Source organism: Nannospalax galili, unplaced genomic scaffold (assembly GCF_000622305.1).
Source record: "Nannospalax galili isolate Female #2095 unplaced genomic scaffold, S.galili_v1.0 scaffold274, whole genome shotgun sequence".
Taxonomy (NCBI): domain Eukaryota; kingdom Metazoa; phylum Chordata; class Mammalia; order Rodentia; family Spalacidae; genus Nannospalax; species Nannospalax galili.
The window spans coordinates 692,990-715,355 of NW_008335435.1; the positions used below are offsets into that span (position 1 = coordinate 692,990).

The window sequence follows — 22,366 nt, forward strand, 5'->3', positions numbered from 1 at the left end:
TATTCCTTTGGATAGAATTGGGGTCTGCTGTTCATTTTTCCAGTAGTATGTTGGGTTAATGTCTGGAAGAGCCTTTATCCATCCTGGCCAACAACTCGACTAAAGGTATCGCCTGTCTGGCTTTGCTGTTTGTCAAGTAACTTTTAGCTATGTATATGTATGCTCTTACGAAATTATATTGGCCCCTTTAATCTTTGGTTATACTTCCCTTTTGGGTGTTTAAGGACATACAATTGGACCAGACAAACTGATTTGTTTTTTCTCTTGAGGTCGTTAGAGGATCTGTTCCTCAGGGGTCCCATGGGTTTGGGAGGAGCCCCTGGCTCCTTTCTTTTACCAGTTCCATCTATGTGAAGATAAGTCAAAGGTCCTGCTCGACCATTGTTGGCTTCTCTTGGAAGCATGGAGGAAATGATTCCTCCGTGTTGACCCTCCTCTTCATAGACTGGATACTGGTTCTTTTTAACTACTACAAAATATATAGAAATCTTACTGTTTTGGATTTTTAATTGTGTAAGGCTATCTGAAAGGTTATTGCTTTAACTTTTTTTGTACGTGTTAAATTTATCACAATAAAAAATTGAAAAAAGCACACTTGATTTAAGAGAATTAGAAGGGGTAATAAATAATGTACTGAATCAAAAGATAGTGATTAAAGATGGGCATGATGGTGCATACCTATAATCCTAGCACTCAGGAAGCTAAGGCAGGAGGATCACAGTGAGTTTGAGGTCAGTGTAGGCTACATAAGTGAGTCTCTGTTTCAGTTTCAAACACACACACACACACACACACACACACACACACTCCATATCTACTTTGACATTCCCACTTTTGTATGGAGTGTGAGCACAGAAAAGAATTTCTGTGGCTAAGGGAAACAACAGACGAGACAGTGATCGAAGCCAACTTTTTAAATAGAGGCCTTCTAAAGTCTGTTTAAAATAATTAAAGCAAGCCAGGTGTGGTGGCACATGCCTTTGACCCCAGCATTTGGGAGGTAGAGGCAGGCTGATCTCTGTGAATTCAAGGCCAGCCTGTTCTACATAGTGAGTTCCAGGCCAGCTGGTGCTATAGGGAGACCCTGTCTCAAAAAGACCAAAAATTAAATAAATAAATAAATAAATAAATAAATAAATAAATAAAATAATTAAAGCAATGTGATAGGTCACATTCCTGTACAATATTAATATCCTTCAGATATAGCAGGGTGGCAAGATGGTACAGGTTGTATTTAGCTTTTCCCATTCTGTTTTTCCTCTATATGTGTGTACCTTTGTTACTGAGTAAGTGATGCTTTTCATTGCTTTGTCTGGTTTACCAGTTGCACCATTAGCTTTCCTTGTTAGCAAGATGTCAGTAATAGCCTGGCAAAAAATTTTATGAATTGTGATCGTGGTTAACAGAAGTAGAAGTGACTCCAACAAGAACTTCCTGGAACTTGTTTTTAGTTGTTGGTATAGATGGACACTACACATCAGGTGACTGAAAGATCTAGAAATGGGATGACAGCTCATATTATTCACAGAGAAAAATCAACTAGAACTCTCCTGACTTTGGCTCAGTTCCACTATTGCTTCCTGAATGATGCTAATTCATATTTAGGTCATAGTTTCTATAGTGTTTACTTAGGTATATTATTAGCATGCTTAAATTTTTCATGTTTTATTTCAGAGCCTCCTGCTTAATTTTACATTTGATTTTGGTCATCATATCAGGCACAGTGGAGTTAGTTTTTTTTTTTTTCTTCAGTGCTAGGGATTGAACCCAGGACCTTACTCATGCTGGAGAGGCACTTTATCACTTTACTGCTTGGCTCCTAAAAAATGATCCAGCCTGACCCCTCTACACAGAGTCTCTTGTATTTGAGAGCGGCCTATGGCAAATGTTTTTGGCACTTGTTTCAGCTATAGTAAGACTTGGACCATCATTAGTGAGATCACAGATAAGTCTTTTATTCTAGATTTCTATAATGAACTGGCATTTAACTTTTAAAATATATTAAAAAAATTTAATTACATTTATTTAATGTGTGTATGTGTGTGTGTGTGTGGGGGGTATGTGCCACAGTGCAAGTGTAGCCAGGGGACAACTTGCAGGAGTTGGTTCTCTCCTTCTACCATGTGGATCCCAAGGATCAAGCACTTCAGGCTTGGCAGCAAGCATCTTTACCCACTAAACCCTCTTGCTGTTCCCACATTTAAATTTTAAGTTTTAAAACATTCAAATATGAGAAAAGTCCAGGAAGTAACTCAGCTATGCATGTATTCACTGTCTTATACAGATGCTACCATTTTGCTGTATGTGGGTCAACCTTTTTGTTGCTGAAAAAAGGAACCACTACTACCAACAGGGCAAATCTCCCAAATGCCAAACCTTGCCCCGCTTTCTCTATGTCCTAGAGGAGTCACTGTGATAGCATCCCAAAGCATGTGTTCATATTTTCTACTACATTTGCATATATCCATAAATAATATACAATATTCTTTTCTGTTCTTAGATTTTTTTTTTTTGAGACAGAGTCTCTCTATAGCCCCAGCTGGCCTGAAACTTGCTATGTAGATCAGGCTAGCCTCAATCTCACTGAACTCTGCCTGCCTCTGCCTCCCTAGTGCTGAGATTAAAAGCGTGCACCACCCTGCTGGGCTCTGTTTTTAGATTTTATTCTAGTCATATACTATTAATCAGTTTGTAATTTTTTTCACTCAATACTACATTGTTAAGGTTTATGCATATTTTTATGTAAATCTAAATCATAGAATGTCGCTTATATTGCAATATGAGTCCAGTTATTCATTTCCTTTCTGATGAACAATTAAGCTGCTGTCAGTATTTTGCTCCTACAGTGTTGCACTGAATATCCTTTTGTTTTCTTGACCACATCTGTAATTCTTTTAAGGAATGCAAATGCAGGTAATGGGGTGAGAAGTTCTACCTCAAAGGGTTATCCGAATAGTTTCCAATGGGGAGCATAACAACATTCCTGAGTATGTAAAAACCACAGATAAAGCCCATCTGCAGAAGCCACCTGTGTGGAACCAGGTTCTTTGTAATAAAATCAAGACAAAATGGAAATAGAAGGTGATGCTTTGGCTCAAAACCATTGAAGAGTTAATTTTAAAAAATTATTATTATTCTTATTTTTTGTGTATGAATGTATTGCCTGCATGTGTGTAAGTGCACCCGTGTTGTACAATGCCCACGGAAGTCAGAAGAAGGCTTCAGATCCCCTTGGAACTGGAGTTATGGATGGTTGTTAGCTACCATGTGGGTGTTGGGAATTGAACCCAGTTCTCTGCAAGAGCAGTTGGGTGTCTTAACCATTTAGTCATCTCTCCAGCCCTTTTTTTTTTTTTTTTTTTTTTTAAAGACAATGTCTCCCTCTAGCTCCAGCTGGCCTAGGACGTGCTATGTAGACTAGGCTGGCCTCAATCTCACAGACATCGGCCTGCCATTGCCTCTGCTGGAATTAAAGACCCAGCTATGAAGAGTTAAAGTTTTAACTGAGGTGATAAGCTCAAAGGAGTTGATTCAAACAACCAAACTCACTGCTGAGAGTGGCAAAGCTCTTTGTAAGTAGGCTGGAATGCGTATGGACTACTGGAGACTCTTCTACTTTGCTTCCCTCCTTCAGGTAGCTTGGGCACAGTCATCTCAGACTCAAAGAAACCCTCTAGACCTCACACTAGGCTCCAAGGTTTCTGGGCAGCAGGACTAAGATCCATTCTTGTCAGGCACGGTGGTACATGCTTGTACTCCCAGCACTTGGGAGGCCGAGACCAGAAGACTGTGAGCTCCATGCCAGAATAGGCTACATAAGAAGACCTGCCTCAATAAAACCAAAGGCTAAGGATGTTGTTCAGTGTAGGAGCACAGCACAGGATCTGGGTTCAATCCCCAGAATCCTTCTCTCCACCCCCAAATCTACTCTTCATACAAGGTTTGAGGAGTTTTGCTTTTTCCAAGATCACAGCTCTTTGGGAGAAATAAGAATACATAGAAAGATTATATATTTCTAAAAACCCATACTGCCAAGGTAATATTTTTAACAAATAAAACTAAACAAAGCCCGTTTTCATCAGTGGATAACCTGTCCTTTCTAACATGTTCTATTAAAATACATAACACTGAACAAATGTAAACACTGAAAACTTAAGTGAAGTGGTACTAGGACTAAGAATGTTTACTTTTAGAGTACATAGTGCATCCATTACATACCATGTAAACTACTGTGTCTGTAATGGCCAGCAAATTATAGACCCTTTTTATTAGACACAAATTATGGACCATATGTTCTACAGCAATGGCTTAGAAGAAATTTTTTTTTTCTGTCCTAGGACATCCAAGGAATATTCCATCCTTAATTGTGGTTTACTATGGTGGCATGTGAAGGAACGAGAGAATTCTAGAAAGCACACTCACCTGCAGGTGATTTTTCTGTTCTGTCCTACCTGCAGCATCACAGAGAACAGATGTATCAATTGGTTGCTCTCCATTGATGCTGCTCTTTAGAATCAATATGGAGCTACAACACTGTTCAGATTGAACTCATCTGGGTGGAGGCTGGGCCCTGGCACTGGCATTTAAAGGTGGAAAAATAATGATTTACCTTAGAGCTGTTCTAACCTTTTAGTTACCCCAGAATCATATGATAAAACAGAGGTTTGGGGACTGATCCTAGAGCTTCTAATTCATCCATCTGGGGAGGGGCCAAAGAGCTTGCACCACTCACAAACTGTCAGGTGATGAGGATGCTGCTGGTTTGGGGTTCACCTTTGAGAAACACAGCCCTCCGTTATGTAGAAGCTTCCACAATGATCACATGAAACTGTTCTTTAGTAACTTAACAGTACAAGAGTAGTTAACAAATTATTTCCTTTTTTAGAAGGCAATCTATATTATGATTAGAAACAGTATGATATAAATTATACAACATATAACAGCTTTTTGTTTACTCTTTTAAAAAGGAAAGCTCCTTGGACACTAAATCTAGTGGAGTTTATTGGAACAAGCCAAAGCCGAACTGACTATGCACTGGGCTGCCCCAGAACCAGAGCAGGTTGTGAGAACACCAGCCGACAGTGTGAGCAGAGCAGTTACAGAAAATGAGGTGAAACCCAGCAAACAACTTCATTGACTATAACCTAGTCAACAGCCAACTGGGTACGGCTTGACTAACTATCACAGTTTGATTAGTTAATTTGTGATAAGACCTTTTAGAACCAAACAAAAAACTTAAAGTTACTGTGATTTAGTCTAGATTAGTTCAGTGTTTTCAGCCCACTGTAGGTGCCAGTAAAGCTATGTTCTCCTAGAAAATTTCATCTAGCATATCCCATCCAATAACTGGGGGTTGGCAGTTTTTCTGTAAAGGACCAGACTAGCAAGTGTTTTTGGCACTGCATATTATAGTCTCCGTCGCAGGCATTCAATTTTCCCAATTCAGAGCAGGCATAACTAAGCACCGGTGAAACATGACCTGGAAGAGCAGGTGGAGGGCCATGGGCATGGTGGTGCATACCTTTAATTCCAAGCACTCAGGAGGCACAGGCAGGCAGAGCTTTGTGAGTTCCAGGCTAGCCTGGTATACATTTTGAGTTCCAGTCCAGCCAGGGCTACATATACAGACTGTGTCTCAAAACAACAACAACAACAACAAACCAAAAAACATGAGGCTAACCCAACCTAACTCAACTCCAAAGCAAACCAAATCAAACCAAACTATCAAATCAAATAAAACCAAACCCTACCCTAAACCAATCTAACCCAAACCAAACCTAACCCTAAACCAATCTAAACTCAAATTAAATCAAACCACCAAAGCAACTTGGCAAGCCCCAATGCTCTGAACTGTGCTCACCATTTGAGCTGATTCTCCTGGGTTTCCTCATGTGCACGTGAGTTACTGCTGGCTGACTTTGTCAGAATCTTCACTGTGAACACAATTTGAGGTATGCCTTCCAGTCATTTTCATTGTTTATGAATGTTATATCTGTATGTTTATGAAATTATATGGAATGAGGCTGGGTGTGGTGATGTACACCTCTAATCATAGCACTCAGGAGGCAGAGGTAGGAGATCAGGCCAGCCTGGTCTACATATCAAATTCCAGGCTAGCTGGGGCTACATGGAGACCCTATCTCAAAAAACCAATATATATTATATAATGTTCATATATAATATATATATATAATGTTTGTATAATATATAATGTTTATATGAATATACCTTTTTATTTCATTTTAAATACAATTACCAGTGAGACATAATTTGTTATCCACCAGTTTGGCAAAGAGTTGTGATAGGAGGAAAAGGAGGTCTTCACATATTATAATGCATAAAAATGTTCATTTTAATTGGAAGAGTTTGTAGTTTGTATTAGTAAAAACTGATAAACACAGGGTCTATTAAAAAGGGCTTATTTAAATAAATGTGGAACAGTTGCATTATGGAATATTATGCACATGCTAAAATAAAGTGTATTTCTATAGAAAGAGTTTCATAGTATATTAGAAATTAAATTGCAAAACATAAAAATAGTTTTAAAAGTGATTATCAGTGAAGTCATTGAACACTCTGGTTTTATATAAAACATACTTTAAGGGCTGGAGAGATGGTTAAGAACACTGATTGCTCTTGCAGAGGACCCGAGTTCGAGTCCCAACACCCACATGGCAGCTAAGAACTATCCTTAACTCCAGTTTCAGGGGAATCCAACACCCTCTTCTGACCTCCAGGGCATTGCATGACAAAGACGCACTCACATACATGCAGGCAATACACTCATATGGATAAAATAAAAATAATAAATATTAAAAAAATACATACACTTTAAAACCTACCCTCTAGCTAAAATTTCTACACGTGAAACACTGAGAGGGGCTAATTCCCCAATGGTAGGATTCAGATTAGATTATGAAGTGATTTCATTTTTCTTTTTTAAAAATATTTGTTATTTTTATTTTATGTGTATGAATGTATTGCCCACATATAGGTAGGTGTACCTCTGTTGTACAATGCCAGCGGAGGTCAGAAGAGGGCATCGGATCCCCTGGACTCGAGTTACAGATGGTTATTAGCTGCCATGTGGGTTCTCGGAATCGAACTTGGGTCCTCTGTAAGAGCAGTCAGTGCTCTTAACCGCTGAGCCATCTCTCTAGCCCCAAGTGATTTCATTTTTCATATATGAATTCTAAAATGAGTGAGATACTTTTTTGCATCTTGGCTTCCAAAGTTTTAAAATGCTTTTCCTGAGTCTCCTCACTGCAGCAGCTGGGACTGCTGGCTTACTTACTACTCAGAGCATGGCTTTCCAGGTAGCACTGAAAGTGTCCTTTACAAAACCGTCAACAGTAGCAACAGATAGAGTGGTGCCAATGTGCCCCGCACACAAGAGCCTGTTCTCTCCTGCTTTGCCATTCTCACCTTTAAGCAACAGATTTGTTGTGAACAATGGATGCCTTTATAGATGATATATTTGGCAATGATGCAAAGGATTAATTTCTTGAAGAAATTGCCATGGCAAGTGCAAATTCTCAGTTTTGATACCTATTTTGAGACCTGAAATAAGGCTTTTAATCAATGTATTATACATCAAATTGATACTGCTAACTTCTGATTATTCAAATTAATAAAATATTCATAGAGAAGTGTCCGAAGTTTTACATTTCCCAGACTTCCGTTCCCTATCCCCATTAATTATCATACCTAGAAGCTAATTTTAGTAGAAGCCGCAGTCATGAGGCTGAGGCAATCTGACAGGCCAGCAAGGCCAGATTACACTCGTGCTCTGTGGCACTTTGATGTCCAGGAAACGAAGAGAGATGGGGCAAATTGGGCAGCACATTATGTTAATGATTTGATTTAATCCCACCACCAAACTTTATGTAGCCTGTTAAAAAAGATGCTAACAGTAATTATACCACTTTGGAAAGGAAGGAGGGGACAAGCATTTCATACTGACAAAGTGGAGCTCATAAATGTTGTAAATGAAATGAAACAAAATGAAATAATCTATGATTAATTATAGATCACAGACATGAAAAAAAGAACCAAGAAATATGTTAAAGTTCTGGGAAATCTGTTAGATTCCTTTTAAGGATCAACAGTCTTAGAAATAACTATGAGTTGTCAGGTTCTGTTAACATGAATAAAAGAAACTAAATGATCTTAAATTGCTAACACAAGTGATTCCAGATAATTCAAATTCACAGTGTAACAGCTGTAAGTGATATTTACACAACACTACTTCTAGTTCTAGTCCTAAATGTGCAACACTATAGAAGCAAGGCACTTAAAAAATCTACATACTAAAGAAAAATGAGGAGGAACCCAATAGAGGGATGCTTTTGAAAGCCCTTGTCAAGAAACTCCAATGGACTCTCATATGAACATTAAAAAAAAAAGTCTACATAAATAAGGGATAACTATACAGTAGGGTTACTCTTAACTTTACCTCTAAACTTTTCTTTACATTGAGGTACCTTTGAAAATGCATTGTAAGAATGCAGACTCCTTGAGAACAGGAGACTATTTTTCTATCCATTGCTTTATTATTGGCCCCTAGAAGCAGCAGCACATGTCTGCTTTGTGAAACAGTGATTCTCTTTCTCCAATTCTTCAAAATTATCAGAGGAAGTGGAGTGTAGTGCCATTTAGTTGTAGACTTACTTATTCAGGAGGCTGAGGCAGGAGTATTGCATGAGCTCAGGAGTTTGAGGCCAGCCTAGGCAACATAGTAGGACTCCAGTCTCAAATTAAACCTAACCCAACCCAACACAACCCAACCCAACCCAACCCCAAACCAAACCAAACACTAAACCAAACCAAACCCTACCCTAAACCAATTTAATACAAACCAAATTAAACCCTAAACCAATCCAAACTCTAGATCAAACCAAAACACATACTAAACCAAACCATCAAAACAAAACACTAAACCTGACCCAACCTCTGCCCAGACATGCCAGTAGCAGCTTCTCCCAGTGTCACAGTCAACAATGCATCTAGACATTGCCAATGTCCAGTTGAAATGGTCTAAGATAGTGAGATGTAGAAATAATTTTCCATGCATTTGAAGTTAATTTTAGATGATGAATAATATTTATAAAATAAAAGTAACTGCTATATTATCCCCTCATATCTACTGTAGGATGATATCCAACACGTTTGTTGGTCTGTTGCATTGTAACTGACCTTTCCAGAAAGGCTGCAAGTTAGCATTTTCTTGCATCCATTTCTATACTAGGTATGTATAGAATTTTCTCCCATCCCTGAGATGGCACAGCTTTAGTAAGATCCTCTTTACTGTGTGGAGGAAGGGTGATGATAAAGATGGACACAATCCAGAGGCTAGATGTGGCTAATCAGGTCACTTTCCTTTGGGGATGGTCATTTTTGTGTGCCTATTCTTGGGCAAAAAGCAAGTGAGGCAGAGAAATTCAGTCAAACGACAGGAAAGGAAGGGTGTGTTACCCGCTCAGGGCATCCTCTAGGATATCTATTTAAAAAAAAATTGCCCCAAATTTATCCTTTCTCACAACTTTGTAATTAGGGGAATGATTGTGGGCAAGTTTTTTGGTTTTTTTTTTTTTTCTTCCAAGATCTTAGTTTACTCATTTGGAAAATGAGGAAAATGGGCCTGAAATTAGCTAAGAATTCCTGGGCTTAAGTATATAACTTTGCCTGACATTGTTTACAGTTATAATTTAACTCGTCAATTATTAATACCAGCTGACTTTTCATAAGCACATCTTCCCAATTCGTATGAGGTTTTCTGAAAGCAGGAACAGAGTACTGTATTTACTCATTACTGTAGGCAGTGACTCCCTTGAGGTATGAGTGCTATTTATAAACTGACAAGATAAATACAGCCTTTGATTACTGTCTTAATAGACCCAGAACTGATTCAATATCTCATTTCTTATATTCTTATGTTCAAAGACTAAATCATTATCTAACCAAAACAACAGGCTGAAGTAGGCACAGTCTTGCAGGAGAATTACTGATACAAGACAGAAAAATGCCTGAATCAAACATGCAGAATTAAGATAAATGAATGGTTTTTAGTGAAATGGTATGATGGTTAATTTTATTTGTCAACTGGGCCATGTGGTGTCCAGCCGTTTGGTCAACTCATAATAGTTGTTAAAAAGTTTGTGAGTTGACCAAATGAGTTTCTTTGAGGGTGTTTCTGAATAGATTAACATCTGAATGGGTAGACTGAGTAAAGCAAACTGATCCCCCTAGTGTGGATGGTCCCTATCCAATCAGTTGAAGACATGGATGGTACCAAAAGCTGAGAAAGAGGGAGCTTCTCCTGCCAGGCTGCTGTCACCTGGGACATGCCTTCAAATTTGGTCTGAAACACAGAATTCTGGTTCTTGAACCTGCTGGCTTTTGACCAAAACCTATGATGCCACTGGCTCTCCTGGTTCTTTAGCCTTTGGACTCAGTTTAGAACTATACAATCAGTTCTCCTGAGCAACCAGATTGCTGACTACAGGTTGCTATAATCACAGCAACCAATTCCTTTAATAAATCTCTTTTGATACATCTATCAATCACCTCCTGTGGGTTCTATTTATGACTATAATGCTAAATCTCATACAAGAAGTTTATTTTCTCACTGATATTATCAAATTGTTCTAATGAGAGATTGAGAATCACTTTTCATTGGCTTGATAAAATTACTTAACTGAACATTTGATTAAGCGAAGCTATTAAATTTAATTGAGTGCCATAATTAAAAGTGTTCAGATAAGCATATACAAAATTCCTTCTTTGATTTATCAGTTTTGAACAATGATGATTATACATATCAGGTTGCCACAGGTTAGATGATATTATTTTAAGAAATAATTATATAGTAATTATAATAACAGTACACTTTTGAGGAGATGAGATGTTTTCTCATAAAAATGTATATCTTGCACTGGGGAGATAGCTCAGTTGGTAAAGTGCTTGCTGTGTAGTCATGTGGATCTGAGTTTGGATCCCCAGAATGCATATAAAAAGCTGAATGCAGTAGTGAGTGCCTGTAGCCCCAGCAATAGGGAGGTGGAGACAAGTAGATCCCTGGAGCTCCCTGGCCAGACAGTCTAGACAATTAGTGAGTTCCAAGTTCAGAGAGAGACCCTGCCTCAAAAAATAAGGTGGAGAGTGACTGAGGAAAATACCCAATGTTGACCTCTGGCCTCCACATGCACCTATACAAATGTGCATAAACACTTGTAAACACATATGCACATATATACTGGAACATGCATACACATACATACATACCAAAAAATGTGTATCTCTGTTTCATGGGGGTACTGTGACAAACATGTTTTGCTTAGGACTTTGTTTTATAGACATATTAAGCTTAGAATATGTGAAAGAAGAGTTAAAGAGTTTTTGGATTTTCCAAAAAAAGTAGAAATACAAAAAAAATTCAGGAAAGTTAATGTAAACGAACAGAAAATACCGTTTTTCCCACTTAACATTTACTTTTTTTCCTCCCCTTCATCCGTCTCTCCCTCCTCTCCCTCCTGCCCTCCCTGCCTTTCACCCTAATGCTGGGGATCAAACCCAGGGCCTTGCATGTTAGGCAAGTACTCTACCACTGAGCCAGATTGTCCACTCACCTTGTTTCTCTCTCTCTCTCTCTCTCTCTCTCTCTCTCTCTCTCTTTCTCTCTCTCTCTCTCTCGGAGAATTACTATGTATTCCAAGATGGCTTTGAACTTGCAATTCTTATGCTTTATTCTCCTGAGTACTGAGTGGTGCCATCTACATTTACTTTCTAAAACTTTCCCTGCCTCCATATATAACAAAACAAACAAACAAACAAACAAACAAAGCTCTGGCAGACACTGGCAGACAGTGAACTTCCCATGTATATTTAAAATATAATTCTATTTTGTCAGAAATGAAAGAAACCTTAACAGTTAATCAATGATTATATTTAGATAGAATGCTCTATGAATCTGTGTAGGTAAGCTAATACAGTTCCAATGTAACTCCACAGTTTGAACTGTTTAAGACTCAGATCTGCTTCAATGTATCTTTGTACACTGGAACTGAAAAGAAGCAGGAAAATCAGCTGGTTTTAGCAAGTCATGATCTATGCTACTGGTGTCAGGTACTCTTGGCAAAGTAATGGTTATATGTTGTAGTATACATAAGAAAAGTATAAATAGAGGTTGAGGAGGTTGCTCAGTTGGTAAAATGTTTGCTGTGCAAGCATGAGGACATGGGTTCAAGTCCCCGCTACCCACATAAGAAAGCTGGGCAAAGCAGCCTGTGTCTTTAATTCTAGCCCTGGACATGGAGAAAGGAATAACCTTACTGGTCAAGCTCCATGTTCTGTGAGAGATCCTGTCTCAAAAATACAGTGGATAGGGGCTGGAAAGATGGCCCAGCAGTTAAGAGCACTGGCTGCTCTTGCAGAGGACCAGGGTTCATTTCCCAGTACTTACTTGGTGGCTAACAACCATCTGTAACTCTAGTTCCAGGGGATCTGATGCCCTCTTCTGACCTCCATGGGCACTGCACAACAGAGGTTCACTTACATACATACAGGCAATGCACTCACAGACATAAAATAAAAACAATAAATAAAATATTATAGAAAAGAAGTGAAAAAAAATAAGGTGGATAGTGGCCCAAGAACTAGGAGGCAGAGGCATAGGCAGGTGGATCTCTGAGTTCCAGGTTACCTGATCTACATAGAGAGTTTTAGGACAGCCAGGGCTACTTAGTGAGACCTTGCCTCAATAAATAAATAATAAATAAATAAACAAATAAGTAAAAAGTGGAAAAAAATAGAAGGTATAGAGTGGTTGAGGAAAAACCTGATGTTGACCCTCTGGCCTCCACACACACATGCACACATGTGCATATGTGCTTGCACAAAAGCATGAATATATACATACATAAACAGAGAAAAATTTCATAAATAGTCTTACAGTAGTTACCCAGTTAAGATTTTGATGACACATTAAAACATTTCCAGAAATATTTTTGCCTTAAGATTTCTTTTCTGCAGACTGATGTAGTATGTATGAAAATCATCCTTAGAACATTCCAACTGGCATCAAGCTACTCACTTGTTTGTTATTCTTGGAGGGAGAACCTGGACTGATACAGTCATCATTGTCTGGAGCTGATCTTTCTTCCTCATCTGTTACAAAACATGATGGCAACATTTAACCAAGTTTGCCATTTTCAGCTCATGAAGTAGAAATGTCCATGTCATAGAACAGCATCAAAGAATACAACCACCAGGCCTAGATTGCTTCTAGCAGCAAATGTGTTTGCATAGACATTTTTGGAAAAGAGCAAGTGACTGGAAACTCCATGTTCAGTTTTGGTAAACACAAAGGAAATAAAAATAAATATACAGCTTGTTAATTAAAAAATTAAAGAAAAAAATAGATGCATAAGGCAACACATTTTCTTTTTTCCCTTTTAAATATTTTTATATTTACCTATATGTTCATTTTGTGTATGTATGTATGAGCATGTGTTACCAAACATGTAGAGGTCAAAGGATAATTTGTGTAAGTTGGTTCTCTCCTTCCAATGTGTGGGTCTCGGGGACTGAACTCTGATCATCAGGCTTGGTAGAAAGCACCTTTATCTGCTGAGTCATCTCCCTAGTCCCTTATTTTTTCTCTTTACTTTTGAACTTTATTAAGCTTGAGAAGTTTCACCAATCTTTCTATATTTTGCTAACTGTATTTTGAAACCAGAAGCAATTTAAAAAATTTCCATATACGATGGCAGCAAACAAGCACCAAAACAGTCAAGCTTTATTATAATCCCAAGTAGAAGATAGCACAAAGAAGGGCCGGAACAGCTAACATATGCACAGGAAATGTACAACTCTTTAGTAAAAGATAGGCAATGTTTCAGTGGGAAGCTATCAAAGACTGAGGGAAGGAGGAGTTTTCTAAAGAGCAGCTGCACACTTTATCACAGTTTGCATTAATGTGCAGAGACTTCATTAAGTAAATACTTATTAGATATGCACAAAATTCAGGTGAGGGGCAGCAAATCTTTCACTCTTCTGTACACCTCAGGTCACACACCAGTTAAAGATGTGCTAATGGATACACACTAATAGGAAAGCAGGAGGGGGACTAACTGGGGGAAAGGAGAAAATAGCTGTGAGGCAGTGGGTGAGGGGGATGAATGAAAACAATAATAACAATATAGGTAGAAAAATGTCATGAGGCAGCCCATTACTTTGAATATTAGTCTAAAAATGTGATTCTAGGTAACTACAGTTGATAGCTTATCAATAGTTGTCAATAGCGCAAACATGAAGTTCAATGTCCTGAATGTCCACCTTTTCCTTTATTCAGTAGTCACTGTTTTGGGAGTATGAGATCTACATCTGTGCTGACTACTGGTCAGCAGGCTACATGGACGTATGCCAAGATATGATGTCACCCCCTCATGCCACACAGCAATCTTTCAGGACTATGTCACAGGCAGTTGTGTCCTGCTTCTTTAGTTAAACAGTACTGAATACTATACAACCTTTCCGTGTAGTATTTTGATAGCACTGTCCACTAGTCTTTTATCTCTATTACCTTTTTTTACCCCAATAGGAAGCTGATGAAACTGTGTTACCAAGTCATCTGGAGCTGCAGATACACCTGTAAGAGCAAGCCCTTTCTATCCATGCAACTGAGTCCGAGACATATGCTATCTACCAAGGCTAGGTTCAACTAGTGTCTGTGGTCCTACAGCTATTCAATTATAGAAAGAACATCTCTCTTCTATTTTCCTACTATACATTCTTTTAAGTTACTATATGAATTTGTAACTACTTAATTAAGCCTGAGAGGTACTGGGTGCCTGCTGGAGTGTCTGGGCAAGCAATGCAGAGCCTGTGGGTGGCAAAAGGACACTTGCTCAGCCCCAGCTCTGAAAAGGCACCCAAGCCACCACAGCAGCCAAACCCTCACCTGCCATCTCATAGCAGATGTCTTCCAACAGTCTACACAAAATCAATGTTATCCTTACTTTTAAACATTAAAAAAAATTATAGCAGGCTGTGGTGACATGCATTTTTAATAACAGCAATTGGGAGACACTGGCAAGCAGATCTGTGAATTCAAGGCCTGCCTACTCTATATAGTGAGTTCCTGTTTCAAAAAAAAAAAAAAAGACAGCTCTATTGAGGTAGAAATAAGTTTAAACTACATACATATTTGAACTGAAAAATTTGGTATTTTATATTTAATTCTGTGAAGCCATCACCATAATTAAATGAGTGAAAATAAGCCAACAAAATGACTCAGTGGGTAAAGGCACCTACCACCAAACCCGATGATCTGTTTGATCCTTTGGGATCTACCTAGTGAAAGAGGAAAAAAAAACAGATTCCTGAAAGTTGTCCTTTTACCTCCTCATGTACTCTATGGTGTACACCCATGTAAAAAGAAACATAAAAAAAGGATTGCGAACCTAATGAGCACCTGTCTCTGGACTCTTGTGTCCTCTGCCCACCCTGCTCCCTCATGTGTCTCTAGACCACTGACCTGCTTCTGTCACTACAGAATTAGTTTGCTTGTATTATACTTTTATATAAATGAAATCAAGACAATACGTTGTCTTATTTTAGACAAAATTCTTGATTTTAATTTAAAAAAGGCAAAGGTATAGAAAAATCTAATTGAAAACACTGAATCTAAGGTTACAAACTGCTTAGAACATAAACTGGGGGCAAGGCCAGCAATGGCACTTGTATTCTACTGGGGACTCCAAGTTGACTTAAGAAGGGACAGACCAATAGTCCGAAGAGCTGTGACCTATCACTTCTGTCAGGACAGGTATCAGGAGGTAGAGACCGCTAGTAAATGATGATATTCTAGAAGGCATGCTCTCACAGACAAAGCAGTTAAATAAGTAACAATCAACAGAAAGTCACCTTCTGGCTCCAATTCTTCTGTCACTTCTGTTTCATCTTCAGAGGAAGCCAGGCTTTGTGACGCAAGCTGGCCTTCAGATAGGAAGGATGCGTCATCTTCTTTCCCTTGTGTTTTGTCAGTGTTTTCTTCTACCTTAGTCACTGTGTTTTCTTGTGAAACCTGCAGAGACAGAAGCACGCTGCTGTATGGATTATTGCTTGGAGTACATTTTATAGCATCTTGCTGAAGCACTTGAATAATAAAATCCATACATATGAGACTTAAGTAAACAGATTTGTAGTGGGGAGTGGTGTCTCACGTCCCTGATCACAGCACTTGGGAGGCTGTGGCGGGAAGATCACTGTGAGTCCAAGGTCAGCATGGGCTACATGGGGAGAATAGTGAGTTCCAAGTGAGTCTGGTCTACAAACTCGCCGATGTTTCAAAAACAATAGCATACACAAAACTCAAAACTGCAAAATATGCAAAGATATTCAATATATATATAGAAGATGCGTTAGAAAACAGTCACTTAAATTGTGGCTGTACAGATAGATGAAAATATACAGGTCCATAAAAATTTGAATATATATTAAGAGTGAAAGGTGTAAGCCTGCTGTGGGGGTATGCACCTGTAATCTGAGTGCATGGAAGTGAAAGCAGGAGGCCCTCCTTGGATACATACTGAGTTTTGAGTTTGAGGTCAGCTTGGGGTATATGAGACTGTCTCAACAGAACAGAACAAAGCAAAACAATGAAAGACGTATTACTCTCAAAATGAATTTTATATTGATTTTTAGTTCACATAATTATCTATTATGTGCGATGTATAGCCAATTATAGCTGCTAAATTTGTCATATTTTTAATCTTCCTATTGCAAAGAAGTTACATACAAAAGTAGGAGTAATACCATGATTTCCTGAATCATCCCTAATACAAGACAAAGTCTTCTAAGTCCCAAATTAAACCTTTCAGAATAATTTTAATACAAATGCATACCCTGGAAGTATGTGGAACAGCTGGCATATTGATTTCTATCTCTGGAGTGTGCTCCACTTCTGGGGCGTTTTCCTTCCTATCTTCTGGAGCAGTAGAAGCCTCCTTCGATTAGTATGAAAATACCAATATATGTTATTTTGTATTTATTACTAAATCCCAAATCATTTTAAGCCTTTTACATGTACACACAGAGAGTCACACATGGATGGGTGCACGCACACATAAATATACTAAGAAAAAAATGGCAGTAAATACTCTTCTTTTTGTTATGCTGGGGATGGAACCCAGGGTCCTAGTGCATGTTAAGCACATGTTCTAGCATTGAGCTACATCCTCTTAATGTGTCTACAACTTCACAACTGCAAATGTAGTATATTGAAACACTGTTATCATGGCAAAAAAGAGAAAGCAATGCAAATGTCCAATAAGACATCAACTAACATATGGTGCATCCAGATAATCAAGATCTGTGCAGCTATGAAAAGACAATGATGGAGATCTGTACTCACTCATATCACAGTGAGAAAAGCATATGGAAACAAGGCACATATACAGACATATACACATGTGTGTGTGTAGTTGTTTCAAGTTTTGTGAAAAATGAATCTGCTATGAAACATATGTATGTGTATATATCCATGGGAAATTCACTAAAATGCCATGTTGTAAATTTGGAAAAATTAATTTCAAAAAATATTTATTATTTTTATTTTATGTATATGAGTGTATTGCCTGAATGTATGTGAGTACACCCATGTTATGCAATGCCACGGAGGTCAGAAGAGGGTTTTGAATTCCTCTGGAATTGGAGTTAAGGATGGTTCGTAGCCACCATGTGGGTGCTGGGAATTGGACCCGGGTCCTCTGCAAGAGCAGTCAGTGCTCTTAACTGCTGAGAAATCTCTCCAGCCCCTAGAAAAACTAATTTTAATTTTATGATTTATTTTTATTTATATTTTTAACATTTCTATGATAATCATATAATACTAATGTAATTTAAGAACTGTATATGCTGGAACAGGTATGTGCTTCCTATGATCAATATTATCTTTTAGTACATCAAATACCAACTTATAGTCAACTATTTTTCTAGCACTCATAAACTATGCTTATTTTTAAAATAGTTTATAATTTCTACTATTTTAAAAGTAAAAATGGCCAATATAGGAAATGTTAAAGATAATAAGAAAATATAAAATAGGTATCAATACAAATTCCTACTACACAAAGGTAATATTTTTCTTAAATTTAAAAAAATTTTTGACAGTTGTTAGCTACCATGCGGGTGCTGGGATTAAAACCCAGGTCTTCTGTAAGAACAACCAGTGTTCTTAACTGCTGAGCCATCTCTCCAGCCCCACAAAGGTAATATTTTAAGAACTTAGTAACTTTTATGTCTTTAAATTAATGCTTGATTCAAAGAAAAACTGTTGGTTACATTACTATATTATAAACATTGTGTATCTTGTTACTTAAAAAAAAACATTAGTATTATAACCATTTTCCTCTGACATCAAACTTTGGGAAAGCATAATCTTAACAACATAATATTGCATTGATGGATGTACCACAGCTTAATGAACTATTTTACTACTATTGGATATTTAAGCTGTTCACAATTTTAAGGTATGATTACCAGTATTACAAAGACCATCTCCATATATTTCATTTTATATTAATAGCCATTTACTTAGAAATTAGGCTACCCAGGTCAAATCCCAGCTCTAATACTTGGACCACAAGCAAGTTTCTTATCCTCTCTAGTCATTACTTTTCCCATCTTTAGGTGGGATAATTCTAGTATAAAGCACACAGGGTTGTTTTGAGGATTAATGCACACATAGCATTTATTTCAGTGCCTGGAATAAATAATAAGAACTCAATAAATACTAAGAAATATTCCTTTAGTTATAATTATTGAATTCATCTGTTTAGTTCATATAAATTAAGTGCTTTGTGTATGCCAAGCAGTATGTGAAGTCTTGAGATGACAGAATATTTGGATGTGGATAGTGATCATACTATACTCATGTAAAAATTCATCAGGCCACATGATTAAGATTTATGTCCTTTGATACTTAAGTTTAATGTTAAAAAGAAAAATATAGGTCGGGCGTGGTGGCATATGCCTTTAATCCCAGCACTTGGGAGACAGAGGCAGGTGGATCTCTGTGAGTTCAAGGCCAGCCCGGTCTATATAGTGAGTTCCAGGACAGCTGGGGCTACAGGGAGACCCTGTCTCAAAAAGACCATCCCCCCCCAAAAGAAAAATATAATGTTGATGAACTGGATGGGGGATGTAATAAAGATTCGTGCCTGTACGACTAAGTAAACGATTAGATTATGTCACTTACTAAGAAGAGGAAACACTAAATGAGGCAAAATTTTGGAAGGGGGTGAATGTTAATCAGTTCAGTTTTGGGCATGTTAAGTTTAAATTCCTATTAGAAACCCATTGCATATGAAATAAGTAGTAAGAAAATGAATAAAGAATTTGCAGTGAAGCTGATGTTAGAGATTATAAATATAGGGATGCCAACATATAGAAGCTTTTTTTAAGTGTTGGGACTGGATAAGACCGCTTAATAAAGATACAGATTGAGAACATAGAAGTGGTCTAAGGTTTGACTTCTGAGACACTTCAACATTGACAGATGTGGTCCAGGGGAGTGGAAATAATAATTGGTAAAGCTGAAGAAAACTAGCAAGGCATGGCATCCAAGGAGCCATGTGAAAGGGGAGAGAAGATTTACCAGAGAACTTAATACTGAATAAGACCAAAGAAAGCCACTGTGACCTTAGCAAGAAAAGTTTTATAAAGATATAAGCTTGACTGGTGCAGGACCAAGAAACAGTATGAGGAAAGGGAGACAGAATTTTGCCAACTTCTTTGAAGACCCTTTGTAGATGGGTGCAGAGGACTGGGACAGTTGTAGCTGGAGAGGGATATGGGGCCATGAAAGGGTAGATCAAGAATACAAACTGGTAACATAGCGAAGATGTACTATACTCACTTGTTTCTACTTAAGTCAGGTAGAGTATAGTAAATGTCTACATTCTATTTCAAATATTTCTGACAGAAAAGGAAAATCAGTATTTTGAGAATTTATTACTTACAGAACTCTGATGAGGCATGATATCCACAAAAGAAACCTTTTTGTCCACAGGTTTTGTTAAACGCTGTCTTGGTTTAGGTTTTGGTGTCTAAGATAAAATGATATGTCAGACGATGATGATCATTGCATTTCAGAAATGGCCTTAGCTATTTTTGGGTGGAATTATTTGGCTATTATGTTTATATTCAAAGTGTTATACTTGAAAGGAAATTGAAAGTACTGTTACTCACTACAGCTGGCGTGACACCGGGGGATGCTGGAGGTAGTCTCTGAACAACTTCTGGCTCTTCTCTACACGTGAAATTCCCTAAGTCCTCAGTAGTTATTGATGTGCTTGGTGGAAGGTAAGCAAATTTCCATTTCAATATAACATGGATGGTTCCTGCAGGATGCTTTTGATGATCTGTTAACTCAAATATCCCTGTAAGTTATAAAAATAATTTTGATCAATGCTAGAGTGAAATTTTGTTGTAATAAAAATTAAAGAGGAAAAAGAACTACTTTCAAATTTAAAAATACTTTTGAAATTTGAAAGTAGCTCTTTTCTCACAACTTACAACTCAAATGTATTAGAAAATAAAGGCAAAAGATCTACGATAGGTTCATCTTTCAACTTCTTTCAGAAGTTAAGGTCTCATATAATACTGATTCAACAATGAGATTAATGCATAAGTATTTTATTTTCTTGTGTGTGTATGTATGTTGGTGTGGTATACATGTATGTGTGTGTGTGTGGAAGCCAGTGGTCAACCTTGGGTATCATTCTTTAGGGGCTACCCATTTTACTTTTTGAGATAGGGTCTCACTGAGACCTGGGCTTTGCTGATTAGGATAGGCTGGCTGACCAGTGAACCCCAGGGATGCTTCTCTGCCTCGCCAGTTCTAAGAGTGGTAACATGGCACTTGGCTCTTTACATGGGTCCTGGGGATCAAATTTAGGTCTTCATGCTTGCATGACAAATGCTTTGCTGACTAGCCTATCTCTGCAGCCCCTAATGTAGAGATATTTTAATTCATTGAAATTAAATTCAGGTTACTCAGATTTCCTAGCCTTCTATAAGACATTATTCCTGGGTTCTGGCTCAAGTATCAACCTTCATTTTAACTTGAATATTCTTGCAAGAGGCAAAATATTCTAAAACTTTAAAAATTTCAAATAATTTAATATATAGTCAAATTACTAAATATCTGTTGTAATTTTAAATATTTACTAAGATTTAGGTTACTCCAATAAGAGCATAGCAATAAAGTCCATGAAATAAGCAGATCACCCCAAACAAATAGTAACACAAAATAGCACTTAGTTGAATATATAATATTAAGTCATGAACTTTAATCTAAATTTTAGGGATGAAAAAATCTGTAATTAATAAATCTATATTTCAGGTATGATTTTTGTTTACAGGCATTCTTTACTTGGTCCTCAAGTATTGACATTTCTTTTAATGGCTAGCTGGGGGAAAACTCTCACTACCTCCAAACCCCCCAAACTCTAGGCTTTTGGGGAGGAAAAGGATATGGGTGCAATATAAAGAGGTGACAAACTTCTATTATAGGCAAGTTAGGGCTTCCAAAATGTCTGAGTGAAGAGCTCAGCAAATATTCATCCAAAAAGGCAAGGGTAAAAGCAGAGAAGTGGTCAATGGCAGTGATTGAATGGCTCTGAGGATTGATCAAATGTGTACAACAAGCCAAGAAGCACTACCTCAAGCAAGCCTGCTATGCAGTATCAGTAGGAATTGCAGGAGTCTGTGGGTCTGCTCTTGCCTTCCCCTCTCTGTTGGTACCTTAATTCTACCCCCCAGGGGGTGACTTTATTTGGAACAGAGTATAGACAACTTTATTTCTAGAGGCACTGTTTAAAAACAACAGCAATCTCAGTGCCAAATAGATAAGCAAGCCAAGATCTTAGCCAGAATTCTCAAGCAAAAAACTAAAAGTTTGGCAGTAATTTAAGACAAGCAACTGCAAGACATTCACAGTGGGCCTTTATGAGATCCTATTTATGCCCTATGGTATGGAATGCTGTGGTTGTATACTAACCTATGTGTGTGCTGAGAAGAAACTCAAGAGAACCTTAGTAGACTCTGTTGCTAGCCAAATGAGAAGTCTAGCCTAGCACTAGCAGACTTACAGACCACAAACTATACACTGATCCACAGATAAATGATGGGAGATTGCTGATCCAAGGTGTTTAAGCCAAACTTTTTTAAAAAATTATTTATTTAATAACCACACAATCAGAAGAAGCATTTCATTACAACAGCATTGACATATTCAATAACAATTTCCAGAGCTAAGATGCATCTCCTTCAAAATTGGCTGTAAATTTTTAGGTTTACAGTT

General features: G+C 37.7%; 1 protein-coding gene across 4 annotated transcripts in view; it reads right to left on the bottom strand.

Moving 5' to 3' along the window:
- Nucleotides 1-22,366, bottom strand: part of Rpgrip1l (RPGRIP1 like) — a 107,874-nt gene that overhangs the window by 20,737 nt on the left and 64,771 nt on the right. For 2 of the 4 annotated variants that reach the window (XM_008830073.3, XM_008830072.3), the window contains 6 exons: nt 20,251-20,441; nt 20,022-20,108; nt 16,905-17,006; nt 15,925-16,084; nt 15,313-15,351; nt 13,091-13,164 (listed from right to left, as the gene is read on the bottom strand). In XM_008830073.3, coding sequence (XP_008828295.1) covers nt 13,091-13,164; nt 15,313-15,351; nt 15,925-16,084; nt 16,905-17,006; nt 20,022-20,108; nt 20,251-20,441 — 653 coding nt within the window. The remainder of the gene's footprint in view (nt 1-13,090; nt 13,165-15,312; nt 15,352-15,924; nt 16,085-16,904; nt 17,007-20,021; nt 20,109-20,250; nt 20,442-22,366) is intronic. The other 2 variants (XM_008830075.3, XM_008830074.3) reach the window with 1 other exon arrangement.